General features: G+C 37.9%; 1 protein-coding gene across 1 annotated transcript; it reads right to left on the bottom strand.

Moving 5' to 3' along the window:
- Positions 1-2781: 2781 nt before the first annotated feature.
- LOC110788529 (protein DJ-1 homolog A) lies at positions 2782-13026 on the bottom strand. Its single transcript, XM_021993168.2, has 8 exons — positions 12695-13026; positions 11869-12069; positions 7720-7869; positions 7372-7554; positions 6245-6325; positions 3577-3777; positions 3304-3444; positions 2782-3129 (listed from the first exon to the last, which is right to left on the bottom strand). The coding sequence occupies exons 1-8, from the start codon at positions 12866-12868 to the stop codon at positions 2923-2925; spliced, it is 1338 nt and encodes a 445-aa protein (XP_021848860.1). The 5' UTR covers positions 12869-13026; the 3' UTR covers positions 2782-2922.
- Between the last annotated feature and the right edge of the window lie 9223 nt (positions 13027-22249).

The following is a 22249-nucleotide window of genomic DNA, read 5'->3' as shown; positions in this document are numbered from 1 at the left end:
TAGAGTTTAATACTTTGTAAAACGTTATTGGTTAACCATTCATATAAATGAACATAATTCATTTTTCCATTTATTTTGTGGTTTATTAAATGATGAATCCCTTCAATTTGACGATATATTCAAGATAGACTGTCAGGACCAGTCCTGTGACTAAGAAATGTCTATCAAGTGAACTTGAATGTCAAAAGTTGAAAATGGTCCCTGGTCCGAGTTTTCTATAAAGATGGACGCATAGAAAACACTAGATGACTAGAATGCAAGATGACTAGTAGTTCTGTTTCTTGAACTATGTGGACATGAAAATGTCGCAATCATTTGCATAGATACTTACTTTGGGAATACTAGTATCGGACAAACCTATGAAACTTTACTGTAAGAGATGAAAATCTGTCATAAGTAAATTTCATTAAAATTATTAGACACTAATCCTCAATACCTGAGTGATTTGAGATTACTTGTTTGAGAACTGGTTACTTTGACGTTGTCAACCGTCGCACCGTAAAAGGAGGCCATAACGGCAACGCTCGGGTAATCACCTATCAAACGAAGTCTAACCTCAAGATCGCAAGATTGGGATTGCCCTCCCATAAATCGGGATGAGATGCTGAAAGTTGTACAAGGCCACTCGGAGAGCTAGAAACTGTAAAATGCATGGCCGTGCTCAGATGAATCATAGACTATGATTATCTGTTTATTTGATCAGTTGAACTCTGAAACCGAGAAATACCTCTGGACATAATAAGGATGACAACTCTTACATAATGTTCATGAGCAAGCATCAAGCGACAAAGGAATTAGGAAATGCACACTTGTCCCTAAGGACAAGTGGGAGACTGAAGGAAATAATGCCCTTGGTCCAAGTATGCATTCAATGCTAAGTCTAATAAATGAGGTTCAGTATTAATTAATTATACAAGTTAATAATTCAGTGAGATCAAGTGAACTGTATGCCTAGCTAGAGGTCGATTCAGTTCAAGTGGAATTAGTAATATTAATCCACAGCTTACTCTTGACTGAACCCGTAGGGTCACACAAATAGTACGTGAACGGATCAAATATTTAAGTGAATTAAATACTCCATTTATGGATATTCGGAATCGACGGATCTCGGTTCCAGTGGGAGCTGAAATCGTCAAAAGGCAAATTATGAATACTCTGTAAACGATGATATTGACGGAAACGGAAATATGGATCGTATCGGAAATATAAATATTATCCAAGTCGTAGATGTCGCCGGAAACGGAAACATGGTACGTATCGGAAAATATTATCGGAAATGGAAATATTGCCGGAATCGGAAATATTGTCGGAATCGGAAATATTATCGAAATCGGGAATATTAAATATTTGTTCGAAACGGAAATTAATTCCAGAATCGGAAATATTAAATATTGTTCGAATCGGAAATGAATTCCGGAATCGAAAAATTAATCGGAAGTGCGTCGTACGAAATAAACATCGGACGAGCTTGCTAGACGCAAGGCCCAGCACGAAGCTAGGCCCCCGCCTAGCGAAGCCCGCGCAAGCACAGCAGGCGAGCAGGCGAGCAACACAGCCCGCCAAGCAAGCTGGCCCAGCCGAGCAATGTGCAAGGCCAGGCCCAGCAAGCGTGGCGAGGCCAGCATGCTGGCGCGCCCTTCGTAGGCCGCGTACCAGCTGCTGGGCCGAGCCAACCCACCGCGCGCGCGGTCAGGCCTCTTGCGGGTTGTTCGTGCGTGTCGTTGTGTTCTTGCGTGTTTCGAATCCTTAAGTGTTTAGGATTTATCCGATTATAATATTTTCCTGAAACTACTAGAATTAGTTATGCAAAACACTAAAACTAATAGATTTAATTTGATAAGTTGAACCTAGTAGGTTTCTAGTTTCGATAATCCTACCCTATAAATAGGTGATGACAATCACAATTTATAATACACCAATTCAAGTATTCATATAATTTTAAGTTAAAAACTAAAGTTAATAATTTGCCACACAATTATAAACGAATAACATAATACCTTAGGCTAAATTCTAGTTAATTGAATCTAAGGCGGATCCGAACGTGTTGTGGACTATCTACGGAGGGACTACACTTGGAGTCCTAAACGTGTTCTTGTTCGGTACGGGAGCAGCTAGGGAAGGCACGCTTCGAATGTATGCATCCTAAATTATGCTAATTGTTATGTGACAATTAATTTGAATTCCTGGCTTTATGGTTTTTCCGCTTGAGATATATGTTTTATATTTGTCATAACCTAACAAAATGAACCCAGCAATACTGATCCAAACCAAAGCTTCGTTCTATTAGACTTTTTTTGACTGGACTTATTTTTCATTTGAAAAAAAAAAACTAATTTTGTCAGAAATAAGTCAAACAAAACGGAACCCAAATCGAATAACCCATTTGTCATGTCGTCAAAACGTTATAGAGCCTTGCCTAACACACAAAAGGCCAAAACCTTGCAACAAAGGACAAAGAGCAGCCTGGTCTTGGTCTACATCCCATAACGTTTGTAAAGTCCAATAGAAAGATTTGGAACTTTTTAAAGTGAGCTTCCAGAGTTTGGCAAATTCATACTATACAATTATATTTCACGTTTCAAAATAATGAGAAGTGCTCTTGTTTGAACATTTGACTTGACTAGAGCTCCAAGGCTCAACTGGCACCAACCGGGCAGACGCTGTATGCCAATGTGCCAGTGCCGGGCACCCTAATTCCTTGTGTTGGGAGGAGAGTGGGCATCACAACTCACAAGGGTATTGGAAGTTGCAATTCAGAAGATATCAAGATATAACCCGGTATACATAAGTTAATTTTGCATTAGATTTAGACATTATTTGTTATTTCAGAAAAGCTTCTTTGTGTAACAACAGACAGAAACCTTACAAGTTTAGTGCTTGCTCAACTACAAAGCTCGTCGTCTCTCAGTAATTTAGTCAAGTCTATGGATGAACAAACACCATCACCTTTGCAAGTTCAATTGCTTGTTGGCGACCGAAAAATTTCTCCACTATGGCCAGTGCGAATTCCATGGTGGTGCCTGGCCCTCTACTAGTTATAAGGTTGCCATCAACCACAACCCTGTTCTCAACTTCACTTTCGTCTGATAGCTTATTGCACAGAGCAGGGAATGCTGTTGCCTTCTTCCCCTATAAATCAAACAACAAAAACATAAATATCCTTAAACAAACAGAAGAGAAGCAAATCAAATCACATCAGAGCGCTCTTTAATAATTTCATATCATAAAACTGACAAGGGAATAATTAAAATAATCAAATTCCTAGGAGACACCAATCCCACGCACCCGAATTCAAATAATTACCTTAAGCAAGCCATGAGGTTCAAAGACTAGAGCTGGAGATGCACATATTGCTCCATAAGGTTTGTTCGATTCCCTTTGCTTCTTCAGCATCTCAATCAACTTCTCCGAGGCCGCAAACTCCTGGGCGCCACCAAGTCCACCCTGCCAACATGTAGACCATTTTATGTTCTTTGCCGACCTAAATAGTATCTCTTGGTTTGTTTGTTTGTTTTTTTCTTGTTGGGGGGAGGGGGACAGGGAAAAAATAAGTTCAAATGTACGTGCACTACTTACAGGCAAGACAATAAGATCATATGAGGACTTTGCAGCCTCATCAAGATGTGTATCCGCCACTAGTTTCACTTTCCGAGAAGCCAATATCTCCTGTTTTCCTCCAATAGAGGCCACAACAACTTTTGCTTTAGCTCGTCGCAGGACATCAATTATAATAACAGCCTCCATTTCCTCTGAACCATCCGCTATTGGCACAAGAATCTAACAGCAGCAGAACCACAATCATTTGGAGAAAGAGAAAAAATAAAAAAAAGTTGACATGTATGAAAAAGATATCTCAACTCCCAGCAGTATATATATAAACCAGAAAAATAAGCTGGTGGATTATGCACTTTCAGTAACCTAAACCAGAATTGTTATTGCATGGATTTTTTAGTATTCGCCACCAGCTATACATCTCACGAATGTCATCTCTCCTAAGTACTATTCCCAATCTAGAGCATTTTTCCCATGTCAGTACAAATCAAGTTATAACTTACATAAGAAAACAAACCATAGGAACTGTTTAAAACCCTCTCACAGCTGATTTAGCATATATTTGACACAATCCTTAAAATATGAAGGAAAAGAAAACAGAAAAGGAAAAACGTGAACAATTCGGAGATTAGCCGTCTCTTTCTCTTTTTTAGGTTGAAGTTTTATTCCCGAAGCAATCAAATTAGCTTCTATATGGAGCAAGAAGGGGATTCAAGGATAGTGACTTAGTGAGGGTAACGAAAACCAAACAATAATGGAAATACTCGCTCCCTTTTCATTTTCTTACTTTGGTACAATCAATATCATACTAAAACATTCAGCTCAAATTTATAAACTAACAGATAAGGAAGTCGAAAACAAGCTCTACCACCCACACTTCTAGCAATTAACTCAAAAGCATTTCCAATGTTACAAGGAAGTGATTCGGTTCAATCTGGTACAACACACATGATCCGGGACATAGGACATTAGCTACTACAAAGCAGAGTCTGATATGATACAACTTAGCTTGTAAATGGTGTTAGGGAATACTTCTTTAGAAATTACTAAATGAAATGCAGTATGAATTGGTCACCTGCACAGGTGAACAATAATACAAAATGGAAATTCCAAGTCAGAGGGAAATGCCACAAGGGGAGATGCACATTTACGACAAAAACCTAGCAATGTCAAAACTCAGAAGACACAAAACTTATGTATGATGTATTGACTCATAATTTGGCTTCTCTTTTCAGAGCATCTTGGTTACACTCACAAATGAAACTAGCATGAACAAACAATGACAACATTGAACTCAATCCTCCATTTCCATTCAAATTCAGTGCCCTATCGCCTCTTTTGCTGTTTGTTGATAGAGTGTGGGGTGTAGATCCACCTCTATTCTAATAGTAACTTTTTTGTTTTGTCAGTTTCAACTTATTAATTGAAAGCTCGACAGCTACGCCTGCTACTATCTAAAATCAGTGAGAAAATAACTAAAAGCTCCAAGACTGGGTACCATCAGAAGCTATCTTGCAATGACCTTATAGAGGACAATAACAGAAGCCACGAACTACTATGACACACCAAACTGCAGTTTTTCCATGAAGTGGAACCACGATGTAAAAAAGAAAGACACAAAAATGGGGCACGTACAATTAAAATCCTGAACATATGATGTGACAGTTACATGTTTGGGCACAAAACATCCAATTTCTTTTCCCATGGATACGGAGTATGATGCAATTGTGGGAATGGATGAGAATGGATAACGGAAATGAGTCTACTATTCTATTGCATGAATCAGCATGATGACTGTGAAGGAAATGAACTGTGCAGAGAAAGACAAAGAAGGGAATGATCGGAGAAAGCCTAACTAACTCTCTTGAAATCATGCATAGCCGCTGGCAAGGAGCTGTATTAGACATATTAATAGAATACTTCCGACATTTTGGCAGTTGTTAATGAGTTACATTTTGCATTTAATTCCAGTCAATGGTAATTGTTGATATAAAAAAGCCAACTCTGGTTGTAAGGATCATTATGATATATGAAGTTCTCTCTGTTACTCCAACTCTTTATCTAAAATCTTCACTCAACTTCGTCTCAGTTATTTGCTTATTATATTGAGCTTTCCTTGATTTCTTAAGCAGATTATCTCCTGTAATTGGCTAAATCCAGTCTCCATTCTAATTTTAGAAGACATTGAATATATTACTCAGTAATTCTAGTGAACAGAATCAGAGTACACATCCACAAACCCATATCAAGACATAACATCAGAGCCCCAGCGAAAAGGCTTAACAAATCAATTTGGGTGATCTAGACCAAAAAAAACAGTATTATTTCTTCCAGCCAAGAATGATCAACTTAACTCGTAACATATGCGGAAAATTGAGAAATGCATTACTCATTATCACCCTTAAAAGCTTCATAGCATGAACGTAATGTAATAAGTTGATTTTAATCAATTAGCTTACAAACAGGGTCATGACTTCAGTAAAAAAGAAATATATGTAGTTGCAGCAAAGAGGCTTTTAGTTGCACAAAAATCTCTTTCCAGATCCCCATAAACAGCCAGAAATAGAAACGAAGACTCCAGTGAAATGGAAGCAAATTTAAATAGTTGATATGCTAGAAGAAAATGACAGGTTTGCAGATGATATAGAGCATCATAGACAAATGCTTAGAACATAGGGATGAGGGATCTCACCTGTGGACAATCACTAAATGTCCACTCCACCGGATTCAGCTCCCGGATTAAATATTCTTCGCCATGATTGGGCCGCATGATCTGAACATATAGTTTCAGAAACAAAATCACAAATATAATAAGAAAATCAAGCAAAAATGACAACAAATGTAAATTGCCAAAAGGAGATTGAAGAATAGAATGAGTTGGCAACGCAAGTATGCATGTGATATTGATCAACCAAGAAAATAGTATGCAACACTCCCCATGCAGACACAATTATAAGAACTGCAACCCACTGGTTAAGAATTATGCCTATTAACTGACCCAGAGTAATATCCCAGATTCCCAGGTCCTCAATCGCTACTTTGTCCAATCCAACAAGGGAGCAAACCCAGAACTTACAGCACAGTCTTCATGGCTTGTGATTTTAACACATAAAAGCAGTTTATGCATGCATAAAAGACCTTACAGATTTCATAACATTTGTTGATCAAGTTATATTCATTCTTTTGACAAACTGAAAAAATTAGAATTGTAGGGAGAAGAATAATAATTAAAGTGTAGCATGGTTTAGGAATACAGCTGCTCAAGCTAATTGACAAGAGAAACACAGACGTTCAAACACAAAACATGAACAGCTGACTCTGCAAAATATTTTTGCACCATCTCAAAAATTAACCCAAAGAGGGAGGGAGGGAGGGGGAGGGGGGGGGGGGGGTAAAACAAAAATCTGAGGAAAAGAAGGAAAAGGAAAGGCGGCATCGTAACACAGCACTTAAGTAAGCAGAATTTTATAGCATGTAAAAAAACACTATATTTAAGCAATACTATGTGCCACTTGTTGTGGTATATTACAGAATGTTGGCACTACTTCCGACTATAGACTCTCGAACTTTAGGCTTCATATAACCTCATCAGTCGTCACCACCAACAAGTCTATGAACTATGAGCACCAACTACCACACAATTAGTTTGTAGACATAGACAGCACAAGTACACAACCTAAAATTCTTGTACAGAGTATACAGCTGTATATATGTTTAAAACTAAGATTTTTTATACTCCGTACAGCATAGACAAGCCAAGTCATTCCTTTTCCTGATCAAATATGATTTGGAAAATGGTGTTCAAATAAAAAAGCATACCAGTGGCCCAGCAACTTCATCAGCCTTTTGCTTCCCATATAATTGTTCAACAAGTGTCACGGAGTATTCCAGGGTAGTACCTGGCCCTCGACTTGTCACCACTTTACCATCCTTCTGAACCCTTGATTCAACTGCAATTGCTGAAGATGACAATTGCTCCATAAAGGAAGGGTAAGAAGTTGCCTATGAAAACCCACGAGTGCAATATTATATCCTATATGCCACATATTCAAAACCACAACAATAATAATAATAATATAAGAAGCACAAATGTCAAATTTTTCATCAAACAAATTAGCTAAGTAACAGAATCAGATGACCACATGTAATGGCAACGTCAGATCTTACCTTCAAACCTTCAAGCAAGCCCCATGAACCCAAGGCAACTGCTGGTGCTGCACAGATTGCAGCATGAAGACGACCATCTGCAGCCTGCTTCTCCACCATGCTTCTTAAAGTTGCTGAGTCTTTCAGAGAAGTAGCACCTGGCATCCCCCCCTGCCAATAATTAAATACACTCATTAAATCACTTAAGTGAAATTTTCCAAGAAAAAACAGGATGCAAAAAGGCTATTATAAAGAAGAGGAAGAAGAAGAAACGGAAGAGAGATATGTCAATAATCAACATTGCTGGAGATTTTTGTCCAAAAGGTAGAGAATACCAAGGGAACATATCTGAAACTTTCTGGAATACCTTCGTCACATTTAAGTAATGGTGAATTAAAAACTTAGCAGCGGACCACAACAATCGAACTACTCCTTTCTGTTCAAGGACTTATATTGTACTAATGGAACTCAAAAGGTCTTTCCTAGTAACTTTAGATTCACAGAGCCGGGGACATGGAAGTAGAACTTGAGTAGTCAGTTCATCGCTTCATGCAGCATAAAGGGGAAGAACATTTAAGGGGTTCCATTATTTACTCTTGTACCAAAAATTCTCTTTAGTCTTTAGCGTGAATTATCTAGTTAGAAAGTATAAGGACTTCTTGATGTTAGTGTAGAGAGAATGTCGACTCTAAACTCTTTTCCTTTTTTCCTTTGTGCAACTTAGAAAGTTACTAGGTGTCTTCAACAGAATTCCATGTGAAGACACCTAGTAACTTTCTAAGTTGCACAAAGTAATCTCATTTTGAGTGCCTTGCTCAATATATTCAACAAGTTGATCTTCACTTTCCAAGGGCATCAGATTAATTGTTCAGTTGTTGCAAATATCACTCGCTAAACATATGTCATATCAATGCATGTGCTTGCTTCTTCCATGTAGCACTGGCTTGATAACATACATGGCATCCTATTTAGGAGTTTCATTGTAAATTTGTGGTGATTAATTGTGATTGATTGTGATCACTTATCACTTATTATTTCCTAAATCCGTGCAAATGTTATCTAAGTTAAGCGTTAGACCCATGTAATATAATACAGCCAAGAGGCCAAAGAGAAAGTAAAGCAGTTACATCCCTAATTAGTTCTACATGGTATCAGGCTAGAAACCTACACAAACAAAATCATGGCAGTCGACAAAGCGCCGCCGCCACCACCATTAAAAATCGAAAATAAGTAGACCCTTTTACCTTGGTCTGCAAGACAGACCATGGGATTTCATTACACCGACTCGTCTTCGTGAAGACAATTATGATGGTTGGTCTAGCGATGTGCGGACGACATTAAAGGCTACTCAGGCTAGGCGTAAATTGGAGTTCACAGTACCAACTCCGCCTTAATACAATTCACGCCATGCTAGTTTCGCGGATAACAAACACCATTAGCCCGGAGGTAAAATTTTCTCTCTCCAAATATAAGGATGCTAAGTGTTTATGGGACAATCTTAAATCTCGCTTAACTGTTGTGAATGGTCCTCGAATTCAGCAGTTACATACCTCCATTGCAAAATGTGAACAAACCAAAAGCATGCTTATGCCTACTTATTTTGCAAAACTGAATGTGGGAAGGCACTGCTAGTGTCCAGCACGTCTCGTCGTGAGACCGGCGTGCTTTATCAGTTTCGCATGGGTTTATATTTGGAATAATTTGCACAAACACGTGCAAACATTCTCTCACGGGAACCACTGCCATCCCACAATAAGGCGTATCAGATTCAAGATGAGGTGTTCGTCTCGCCAAGGAGTACAGCACACCTAACACTGCAATTCACCTGACATTGCATTGGGGTTCACGCTCCTTACGGAGTCATAGACACGGGTCGGGAGCGTGGACGAGTGGATATAGGTCACACCTTGTTTTTACACTACAAGAAATCCAGGCACGAAGTTACACAATGCTTCGAATTACATGGTTGTCCAGAGCGGGATGATGATCGTTTGAAGACCAATGGAGGTGCTAGAGGTAGGGGAAAAAGTGGCAGGAGCTCCGCTAGAGCCAACACGGCTGTCACAATTCTTGCAGTGGGTGCTGCAAACACGGTAGCAGGAGGTACTGATGGCAGCTCCTCACAACAAGTCTTCTCAGCCGATCAACGGAAAGGTTCTTTTGTAACGTAAAATTCTAGAGAATCGTCTTAATGGTACATTTACTGCTCAATTATGGATTGAGGATACAGGAGCTAATCATCATGTACTAGAGATATGTCTTGATTGATTGATAAAAAGACTTTCTGATTATCAGGTTGGTCTTCCTAATGGTGAAATGGTGAATGCAACTCAAGAAGGCTTTGTTTGTTTGTCAGACAAAATCACTCTCAAACATGTTCTATATGTTCCACAACTTAGTTGCAATTTAATTTTGGTATCACGAACGAATGATGATTTGCAATGCACTGTACAATTTAACTCTTATATGTGTGCTATGCAGGACCAGTTGAGGGAGCTGATTGGAACGAGTGTTAAGACGGGATGGACTCTATTACTTCGACAAAACGAAGTCAGTGCAATACCTCCCTATCAAAGGTAACCATCCAACTTGGAGTTCTGGCATAGAAGAATGAGACATCCTTCCGAGAAAGTAATGACGTTACTTCACCCTGTTAGGAATTTTTTCTCTCTTGTGATTTGAATTTTTTTGAGGATGTGTATGCAGTATATCCCTTCCGAGACTCAAGAAAAGCCAATAAATTCCGGCTGAAATGGTTGAATTGAATGAAGATGCTGATTTGGATTTTCTAGATGTGGAAGCTTTTGATAATATGGAGAATATTGATGGGCATCCCACTATGCAAGTCCAACAGGATCAAGCGGCCCAACAAGCACACTCGGCCTAGCCAACTGCTTCTCTAACTGCATTGGGTCGCGTTGAGCCTCCAGCACGCTGATAACATACCATGTAGAAGTAATAAGGGATATAATTTCTTTACTTTCTCATTGGCCTCCTTGGTTGTACATATCTTTATTCTATAAGGGAACTCTGAGGTCATTATCGTAAATGACTTTATGGTGTCCCCCTACAGAATAGTCCAAAACTCCCCTACTACTTGCAAACTATATTAACATTAATTGTAAAATAAAATAAAAAGATATAAAGATAAAATCAGACAATCAGACAATCAAATTTAATCACAGCCAACAAAAAGTCAAAAATAAAAAAGGAAAGTGACAATCAAATACTTAATTACAGCAAAATATACTCCATATTAATCACATAATTATTTCTTCCTTTCAAGTACTTCATTAAGACACATTTTGATATTATCACAAATAAATCATATTTTAATATGAATTTTTAAACAAAATCCAATCATTACAAACATAATAAAAATCCATACTCCAATTATTTTGATGTCCACTTTTTCTTTAGAGAAAATTTGCGAATAATTTTTTCTACGTAATATAATTTTTTTCTTATTAGATTCCTAAACTAACACAACTCTACTTTCCTAACAAACTAGAACCCTGGACATAATATAACTCTAACAGTTCTTCGTGCATATAAGACTATTGTTTCATGAGTCTTAACGCTTAACTTGGATAACATTTACACAAATTTAGGAAATAATAAGTGATCACAATTACTCATAATCAATTTACAATATAACTCCTAAAATATATCCTAACACATCCAAAGAAAGCACCCAAAATCTAATACACCACAACAAATGTTGGAAATAACCTCAATTTCCATCTGTGTCTTTTTTCCAGATATTTCCATCTGTCTCTTTTTTCCAGATAATTCTATCTGTCTCTTTTCTCCAGATCTCACAATGCAGTAAATGTAGGTTCAAAATGGAGCTACTGAGCTAAATTAATGACTTTGCACCCTTACCAGTAATCCATTATCGTCAATTACCACTGCCTACCAATGGAGCTGAAAGAGACAGAAATTTCACAATCATGCAACAAAAAATAGATAAAGCGAGGGGAAAGACATCAATTCGAAAAGATAAAGATCCCCCGCCTATTGCTTCAAAAAGCATAAACATCCAAACATAACCATATAACGTACTAGGAAAATCTAATCAATGTTGTGGAAGGGGTGAAGACAAAAGTTCACATAAAATTCCCTACATGAATAACTGAAAATAAGAGAGTGGGGAAGAAAAGTACATACAGGAAGAGAAATGAGATCGAAAACCGTCTGATTACAGTCATTTATCAGCGCATCAGCGACAATCTTGACATCATGACAAGCATCAACCTGAAGCTCCTTCTCAACAGAAGCTACAGTCACTTCAGCACCAGCTCTCCTCAATACATCAACGGTGATCACTGCCTCCATAGGCTCTGTTCCATTTGCTATTGGAACTAAGACCTAAAAACCGCAGTAACCAAATTAAGAATAAAATTACATATATTCATCATATTCACAAAAGAGTTTGCAATTGTAACAGAAATATCCTCAGAATTAAACATGATCATTCATATATTAAATAAGGGTAATTTTTCTTAGGAAAAAAAGGATCCGATCCCTTCAACCCAGTTTAATAGGGAAATTTTGGGTAATTGTCATTGAATTACCATAATTTCCCTTAATAAGTTTTACTCTACAATCGTTGTGAACAAGCATCTTATTTTCGAACTGTCACAAAATGGCAAAATAGAAATGTAATACTAGTATATTTTGTAATCTTTAAACTAAATGTTCATAATTTTTGAATTTTTTCGTAATAATTGAGCTAGATATGTTCAGTATCCGCGTCATGGTACCGAAACCATGATACCATTATCAATTAAAGCGGAAGTGAGGTTGAGGTAGGGTTATTTAGCGTCAATCATAACTATCAACATCTAAAACCCACAAAAATCCAAAAAGCAAATTCTGAATATAATTAGACATATTAAGAAAACTTCAATCGAAATTGGAATCATGTCAAAGAAAATGAAACAAAACCTTGAACAACATGAACCACATAAGAAAAACAGATAAGAAATATTACCCTTTTAGCATCGGAAGCCATGGATGACGCAGAAGAAGAAGCACAGATAGTGGAGAATTTGAGAGAAGAGAGAGAAAATCTGGGGAATAATTTGAGTGAAGTTGGAAATGGAAAAGTGGGTTGTTTCGAGAGAGTCGTGAATGAGGGGAGAGTAGTCAGGTGACGCGTGGCCATTTGAGCTGACTGGGTTGGGCTTAGAGACTACCAGCAAGTACGGAGTAGAAACTACACAGTGCGGTGCCGGTGATAATGTAAGAGAGTGACGAACCATAGAGGAAAAATACGCACTCGGGTTCGGTTGAATTGCGTGGGATTCGACTTCGGGTTAGATTGACTCGTGTAAAATTTTGGTTAAGGAGAATATTATCCTTGTTGTTGTAAAGAAAATCACTAAATGCCATCAAAAGAATTTGTTATCGCAAGTACTAAATACAGTACAAAAAACGCTAAATACAGAATTGTTTAATGACTTTAAAAACAAACAAAAAAAAGACAAAAACGTCCTTTTTTTAATAACCTCCGAAACTCAATAATCAAAACTCCTCCGTTTACAATTACGCTGTTTGCCGCCTCCTTTACTTCTCATTCATCTTCTTTCATGAAATGTGTCGAAATCTGTGGAAATCAACTAGTTATATTTTGCCTGTTTTATTTTACTCATTTTTCCCCTCAAAAGTGATGGAAAAACTGTGGAAATATGAGGAAAACAAAATTAAAGAAGTGAAATATATGAGATATTTCCATTTTTCTTGTTTTCCATAATAATTAGCCAAACAAATTAAAATTTGTGATTTCTACATATTTCTTCAGAGTTGCTTTTCTACAGATTTCCATAATTTTACTTTTCCTCACATTTCCAAGTTTACTTGGTTTCCAAACACAGTGTCAAAGTGAACAAAAAAAATCATAATCGGCAGTCTAGTAGGGGTGCCGGAAAAGCATTCCGGCGGTCTAGTTCGGGTGCCGGAAATTCCTTCCGGCGGTCTAGTACGGGTGCAGGAAATTCCGCCCGGCGGTCTAGTATAGGTGCCGGAAAATGGTGTCGGCTATGTTTTTCGGTGGTATTGGTTCGTTCAATAATTATTCGTTGTACAATATGATTTGACCAAAATAAATCCGATTATGTACCGTAAAATAGTCGTCTTTGCGTAATTCATCATTGCTGTCCGTCGATTTGTAGCACAAGGCGTGAGTTTATTATACAAGTTATTGAATCAGAGTATTAAAGTGTTTATATAGCTTTTGGATAGGAAAAAAGATAGATTTAGAACAAGGGAAACATATGAATAATAATATTTAAATATGTTTAAGTTATTCTGCATTTAGGTAAAACGCTACCTGCATTTAGTACCCCCTTTGTTATTTGTCTCAAGCGAGACAAGGAATTTTCTTCAAGATTTTCGAGTTATAATTGTGATAAAAAAATTTCGGATATTTTATGTTGGAAACTTGGGGGAAAAGCACGATAAACATGAGAGTTTTGTGAGAAATATAGATAGAGTTTAAGGTTTGTCGGCAACAATGTAACATAGATAACTTGTGTGTATGCTATTTGTTGCTTTCATGAAATTTTCAAAGGCTTCAGGTTTTGAACCTAATGTAGACAAGACTAGTATATACTTTTGTGGTGTTCCCAGGAGCTGAGGACTTTTTGGTAATCACACTTTTGGTGTCCCAAGCAAAAAGACTAATATACCCTCACATATCTCCCCTCTTATTTCGTTGTTTATGCATTTGCTGAGCCTCTCTCCTCCTCTCACTTTTCTCTCTCCTCATCACCAAACAACACTGACCCATTTCTAGGGTTAGACTTCCTCGTCGTCGTCCCGCAAAGATGGTCTTCAATCGCCTCCATCCTCAACCGCCTCGGTGGCGACGTCTCCCTCGACAGCCGCGACGAACTGACTCGGGTGCTGAAATCGATTCGACGCGCGTACGAGTTATAGATGGAAATGGGTTTTAGGGTTTCTAGGAATTTTTTTCAATGGAGGAGAGAGATTCAAATTTGGGGGGAAATTAAAATTTTCGTAATAAATAATCGAATTTAGGGGTTTAGGAAAGGGGATTCGACTATATATAAGAACATATTGAAGGTCGATAATGGAAAAGAGAGAAAACGATGGTGGGTGATGGCTCCTTGGAGGCGTCGGCGATGGAAGTTCACCTTCAATTTCATCCTTTAAGGTTTAATTTCAAGCTTCTCTCTCCACTTTTTCAATTCAGTAATTGATTCGTAATCTGGTTTTAGGGTTTTACTTCAATTCAATTCAACTTCTTGCAGAATTTTCAATTGAAGCCCCAATCAATTAGAATTTGTGTTGTTGTGGGTAATTTCTAATTGAAGTTTTGTTAATTAGGGTTCTTGCTTATTGAAATTCATCGTTATTACGGTTGGATTTGCGCTTTTCAATTGAAACCCTAATCAATTAGCATTTAAATTTATTGGGGGAATTTTAAATAGGATTTTATTCATGAAATTGAAATGTAATCGTCAATCTATTTAGGCTTTATTTTTTATAATATCAAGTAAATTTATGACTTTTTATTTTATTTTATTGACATCTCGAAAACCATTTTCTCTAATATTGTTCGTAGTTTTAAACATATGAATCGTAAAGGACGGTAATATTATTCACATACTATTAGTTCGAAACTATTATTCAATCTATTTCTTCGTCACTTAATATTAGTTAATAAATAATAATGGTCATAACTAAATCTTATAACTTATTTGGACATTCTTTACAACACAATAGAAGTTCGGTTGTGTAGTTCGGGCTGAGAAATATCTCCATTACACTGTATAAAATGGGAAGCAGGGGATTTACGGGGTATAAAAGGTGATCAATTTGGTTTTGAGATTAATTTAATTTGTCAATTTGTTGTTCATTTTGGATGATGTATTAAAAATTTTATTCTATAAATTAATTTAGGAGTAAAGTTTGGATGATGCCCACAAAGGAAGATCTTGAGCTCTTCAACTTTTGGGTATGCTCATCTTACCCTCTCTCCTATCCTATTGTCACTTATTTTAAGTATAACAATTATGTTAGCGTGCTTATGATTGTAGTTAACCACATTAACAAGCAGAATGCCATCAGAGAGATTAGATCTTCTGCGGTTGAAAGACACAAATGAGGTATTGAAACTATTTCCTTTGAACAAACAAATTTCAGGGCTTTTTTAGTTTGTAGAGTAAGGCCCTCTTTTTTGTTTTTAGTAGTTAGTTGTTGATTAGTTTCATTGATATAATCATTTTAGTGTTGGCTTTATGGATTGTATTGCAAATTGCAAGTAGTTATGTTGGTAGCTGAGGACATTATCGTATGATCCTCATCTCTGATGTTGCAGTTTTAATAAAGAACTAGTGTGTGTCCTGGGCCCCGGTTACAATGTTGGATAATATACGAAATTTGTACGCATTGTTTACATGTGTTGCGTATGCGAGTTTGACCTTTTTTAAATAACTATTCGGAGATCGTTTATTTTATTTGGATGTGAAGTATTGTATATAGTACGTATCAATTTTCAGTAATAGGTTCTTCCCTTTTTGGGTTGTTATTATTTTTTTTTTGGCAAATAAAGTTATTTTATTACCAAAAGGAGAGGGCTAGTAAAAGAACTAGCACAATGTTAGGCACAAGCCACCAGAACACCAAAAACACCAAGCACAAAGCTAAACACTAGCAAAAAAGGACACCTCTAACACAAACTCAGCATAGCAGCTTCTGACTGTCAGTGGCCCTACAAGCCACCCTAAACTGGATATCATGCACTAAATCAGCAGGGCTTCTGCATTGTTGGTTAAACACCATCTCATTTCTCTGAAGCCAAATGCCATAAACACTTTCAGAGAAGAACATCAGCAGCAATTTATATCTATCACCAGTTCTTTTAGTAGCTTTCAATATCCAAGCAAGTTCCTGATCAAATGGAGCAGGATTTCTGTGAAACTGCAACTGTTGAAGGATCTTTCCCCACACAGCAGCAGAATATGAGCACTCAAAAAATAGGTGACCAGTAGATTCAGGCATGGTTGAGCAAAGTGGACAACTGTTAGCAGTGACAATCTTCCAAGCTAGCAGCCTATCTCTGGTGGGAAGTCTGTTCCACAGTGCAAGCCAAGTGATAAACACACTCTTAGGGGAAGCTTTATTATTACAGACCACTCTTTTCCAGGGAACTTTGTCATGAACACCAAGGAGATGTTTATACATCAATTTAATGGAGAATTTCCCTTTCTGCACAACAGCATCCCATCCACCAACATCATCAATCAGAGTGTGAGAATCCAGAATCTTCCTCAGTGACCAAGAGATTGTAGCTGGCCATTGAGTGGAAAGAGGCCTGTTTTTAATGTAATAGGTGTGAACCCATCTGCTCCACAATCTGTCTTTTTTGTGAGTTAGAGCCCAAAGCAGCTTAGACACAGCAGCTTTATTCCATAACCCCATTTCCTTAAGGTTCCACCCACCAGCACTTCTAGGAAGACAAAGAGAGTGCCATGCCACCATGGATCTTTTGGAAGGATCAGTAAGACCAGTCCAAAGGAAAATCCTACAGAAGTTCTGGATTTCCTTTAACACTTTCTTAGGTAAAATAAAGATTTGACACCAGAAAGCTTGCAAACTAAGCAAGATTGCTTGAACCAACTGAAGTCTACCAGCATAAGAGAGATGCCTAGCTGTCCAAGACTTAGCTCTAGCCACCACCTTGTCAATCAAAGTTCTGCATTGGTTATAAACCAGTTTTTTAGTAGAGAGTGGAACACCAAGATACCTAAAGGGAAATTGCCCCTCTGGAATATGAACTGCATCAAGAATAGCAGCTTTGGTAGCAGCAGAAACCCCACCAATGTAAATGTTACTCTTGTCCAAATTAGCTTCAAGACCTGAAGCTCTTGAAAAATTATTGAAAGCAGCAAAAAGCATCTCAACTGACAGAGTATCAGCTCTTGAGAACATAAGAAGATCATCAGCAAACATCAAGTGTGTGAGGGCCAACTTCTCACACTTAGGGTGGAAATTGAAATCTGGCAAATTCTGCAGCTGTTGTAAGTGTCTTGTAAGATATTCCATACCAATAGCAAAGAGAAATGGAGACATTGGATCACCCTGTCTCAAACCCTTCTTTGCTCTGAAGGGTTGTGATGGCTTCCCATTGATCAAAATGCTATAAGAAACAGTAGAGATACAGGTGAAAACCCACCTCACAAAGCACACAGGAAACCCAAGTTCCACCATAACACTTTTCAGATAAGACCACTCAATGGAATCATAAGCTTTCTTCAAATCCACCTTTATGAGACACCTTGGAGAGATGTGAGTTCTGGTATAACCTTTGATCAGCTCAGTTGCTAGGAGAATATTATCAGAGATTTGCCTACCAGGAATAAAGCCAGATTGAGCTTCATTCACAACATCACCAATAACACTCTGCATCCTGGTTGTGAGAATCTTTGCCACTAGCTTATAGATAACAGTACAGCAAGCTATAGGCCTAAAATCCTTAACCTTAGAAGGGTTAGGAACCTTAGGGACAAGAGTAATGGAAGTACAGTTGAATTGAGGCAGCATAGTGTTAGTTCTGAAAACTTCAAGTACAACTTTATACACATCAGCCTTAATAACATGCCAAGTTCTTTTAAAGAAAACAGCATTGAACCCATCAAGGCCAGGGGCTTTGTCATCACCAATCCCTTTAAGAGCTTGGTCAATTTCTAAAGTGGTTACCTCTCTGGATAGCCATTGTTTAGCAGGAATACTGAGAGTACTACCCCTTCTCAAAGTAGGAATGTGAACTGCAGGCAAGGACTGAGCAGCTGACCCAAGCAATTTTTTATAAAAACCAACAATTTCACCCTGAATAGCATCAGCTTCAACCAATTTGTTTCCACAATCATCAAACAGAACTGTAATCCTGTTTTGCCTATTCCTTTCCTTGATAGAAGAGAAGAAGAAATGGTGATTAGAGTCCCCCACTTGGAGCCATTGAATTCTTGATTTTTGCCTCAAAGCAATTTCATCCACCCTAAGCCATTTCCTCAAATTATCAGTGAAAGTTCTCTCTTGTTCAAACAACTCAGGAGAAGTAGTTTGAAGAGAGGTTTGAACTATCTCTAGCTGAGATCTAGCCATTTCAATTCTCTCTTTGATGCCAGCAAACTCTTCAGAATGCAGAGCTTTCAACTTGTGCTTCACAAGGTTCAAATTAGACCACAAACTAAACATAGCAGAACCTGTTTTCCCTCTGGTACCCCAACTATTCTCTATCAGAGAAGCAAACTTACTATGATCTGCAAGGTAATTCAGGAATCTAAAAGGTTTGCCTCCCTCCATTTTATCAGGTAAACAGTTCACCAAGAGTGGAGAGTGGTCAGAAATGGAAGAGTTGAGATATTGAACAGGAACACCACTAAACTTATGGATCCAACCAGCATTACCAAGCCCCCAATCAATTCTACTAGCTGTTTTCCCATCACCAGAACCTTTATGCCATGAGAAATAGTGACCCACACTTTGTAGGGGACAAAGACCAGCAGTCAAAATGAACTCATTAAAATCTTTGGTTTCAGCAATAGAAACCTGAGAGCCATTAATCCTATCAGTGTCAGACAAGAGGGAATTAAAGTCACCAGATAAGAGCCAAGGGTGAGAACCAACACTAGGGAGAATAAGCACAAGGGAGTGCCAAAGATCCTTCCTAGTTTCAATGGTATGCAAACCATAGACTGCTGTAAAGAAGAAAGAAATATCACCAGTTCTATCCCTAATCACACAGTGCAAAAACTGCTCATGAGTATGCAGAATTGACAGATCAACTTCTGATTGTTGCCAACCCAACCAGATCCTGCCTCTAGGATTCAAGCTATAATTGTTCTCCCAACTCCAGTGTCTACCAAGTTTAGAAGACAACCTAGGAAATTTAGCTATTTTTACTCTAGTTTCTAATAAAGCAATGATATTAACATTGTTAACTTGCAACAGATGCTTTACCTCAGAAGCTTTAACAGGATCATTAAAGCCTCTCACATTCCAAGTACATAAGTTAACCTTCTTCATGAGGTTCATGTGAGGTATTCTGCACAATCACACCATCACTATCCATTTCTCCAGATATCTCCTTGAATCCCAAATCACCAGAAAGCACAGTGAAAGGATTACTAGGGCTCAAATTCCTCATCCTGCTAGGTCCCCTAGTTCTCCTTGTTACAATGTTCCAATCTTGACCACTAGTTTGAACTACAGGTGGATCATGATGGGGAGTAAGGATCCCCCCTGTCTGTTGCTGTGGGGCTGAAACATGCTGTTGAGTTGGCTTAGCCACCCAAATCTTCTTTACAGCTGGTTTAGGAGCTACATTAGAGGGCTTGGTACAATCATGGCCTGCTGTGTTGCACTTTTTACAATAGAGGGGTTTCCAATCATACACTACAGCCTGTTTGAACACAACTCCCCTAGCATCTTCAATCCAAACATGGTCTGGTAACACAGTAGTAATATCCATCTCAATCAAAACCCTGGAAAATGAAACTCTCTCCTGCTTTGTTGTACACTCATCAGCACACAAGGGAACCCCCAACAAACTACTGATCCTACTGAGAGAATCACTCCCCCAGCAATGCAAAGGCAAATTAGGAAATTTAACCCACAAGGGAATCACTTTGAGAACCTCCTCATAGAAGTTGAAATCTGCTGCCCATGGCTTAATGATCACTGGCTTACCATAAAAGGTGTAAGGACCCCCTGCAACAATGCGATTCTTATCCTCAATGCACTCAAATCTAATGATAAAGTACCCTTCATCATGAAAAAACACTTGAGGAGTAGAAACTTCACTCCACACAGCAGCCATAAATCTCCTTACAGAGGCCAAAGTTGGTGATTCTCCTACAACATACATAACTAAAGAGGCTTGCCATTTATCAGCCATAGTGGCAAGCTCAGATTGCTGCAGTTGTGCTACTTTTTTCCCATCTTTAACCAAAGGTGTCACAAATTCCAGGGGAGCTCCTTTGGAAGCAAGCTTAGCCCCAGCAAATAGATTCACCCATGGTTCCTTAACAGTTCCCCCCTCCTTAGGAACCTGTGTCGAACCACTAGGAGAAGCTTGATGCTTCAATGGTTGACCAATAACACCCACATGACCAGAGTTTTGAAAAACAGAGTCCGTACTACACTGAGGAATCAAATTCCCCTCCCCAGTGAGCCCCAACGATTGATTCAAAGCAATAATGGTGTCATGAAGAGCTTTAGGAATCATACCAGCCGAGGAGTGCACTAGATTGGAGTAAACAAGTTCTTCATTCTCAGAGTTCGTCGCGCTATTTGCAGCAGCTGGGTTCGATTTTTGGCCCCCTTCTGGAACCAAAAGAGACTCATTTCTAGGGTTAGACTGAGCGGAAACATCCTCCGAAGCCATTGGTGAAGTTACAATCAAGCTAGCCTTCTTCTTCTTCGCCATTGGTGAAGGTGGCGCACGTTAGTAAACACCCTTAACGTACACCCTCTCAGCTTGGGGGAGAAGAAAGCCAAACTGGGTTGTTATTATTTGTAATTCATGTCCAATACTAATAAATGTTTTGTGTATATGCTATGATCCACATATGCTAAAACAATTGTTGACTAATTAATGAAAAAACATGTTATACTATATGTAGAAATGGAAAAATTAAAAATGCAGTCATTATTCAAAATCATTTTCAATAATGGTAACAAAATTAAATTTTCTTGCAATCAATATGTGGTGAAATTAGAAAATTAAGAACATAAACCATGTGAAAAAAAAGTATAAATACATGTACACTAATCCTATCCCACTTAAATATATTTAAATAGAGTTAAAAGGCATAAATAGTAGTATAGCTAAGATGGTAAGCTTTCTACTATATTTCTTGTTGGTTCCATGTTCGAACCCTAACACAAACATTTTGTGTATCAATATAGAAAAGCACATCCTCCATGTCATTGTTGATGTGGCGCCTTGTCATGTTTAGATAAGGTGACACATGGCGGCGTGACATGATTTGCCTTGGAGATTTAATAATAGTATAGATGTTGCGGAATATGAACAATGTTGTACTATATATCTTTGATTATGCTTTGACGTTTTTTTCAAGATCCTTTCTAATTTTTTTTATCATGTACCCTTTATCGTTTATTAGAGATAGTTGTTTCAAATAGGGGTACAAGTCTTGAGAGCTCATGTTTATTGATACTGTTAGGGGCTACTTAGCGTATTTTTTAATAGATAATTTTAAGGGAAGTATGATAATTGGAGGTGTTCTTTCGGACAACGTGCTAATTCTATATGGCATCTTAAGTTTTTATGAATGTTTGCTTGATTTTAACAGTTGGTTAAGCCATGGTCATTGTAATTCAACTTAGCAAGTCCCACTTTGTATTTTGTGCTCAAACTTGATGTGATCCTTAGGAGCTCCCTTTTCCGTTTTAGTTCATCACTTTGAATTTAGACTGCACATAAAATGATGAATTAGTAGTATTATGACAATAACTTTAATAATAAGTTAAAATTCCTTGCTTGAATCTAATCTAT

The sequence above is a fragment of the Spinacia oleracea genome, chromosome 4 (assembly GCF_020520425.1).
Source record: "Spinacia oleracea cultivar Varoflay chromosome 4, BTI_SOV_V1, whole genome shotgun sequence".
Classification (NCBI taxonomy): Eukaryota; Viridiplantae; Streptophyta; class Magnoliopsida; order Caryophyllales; family Amaranthaceae; genus Spinacia; species Spinacia oleracea.
Note: the sequence above shows the minus strand (reverse complement) of the source record. Positions and strands in the feature narration are given on the sequence as shown.

Bases quoted from the DNA above. Each gene is read 5' to 3' on its own strand.
- LOC110788529 (XM_021993168.2), bottom strand. From the start codon at position 12,868: ATGGCCACGCGTCACCTGACTACTCTCCCCTCATTCACGACTCTCTCG. The intron at 7,870-11,868 runs GTATGTACTTTT...AATTATTGGCAG, and splicing joins TCGATCTCATTTCTCTTCCT to GGGGGGATGCCAGGTGCTAC. The intron at 3,130-3,303 runs GTAATTATTTGA...TTTGATTTATAG, and splicing joins AACCTCATGGCTTGCTTAAG to GGGAAGAAGGCAACAGCATT.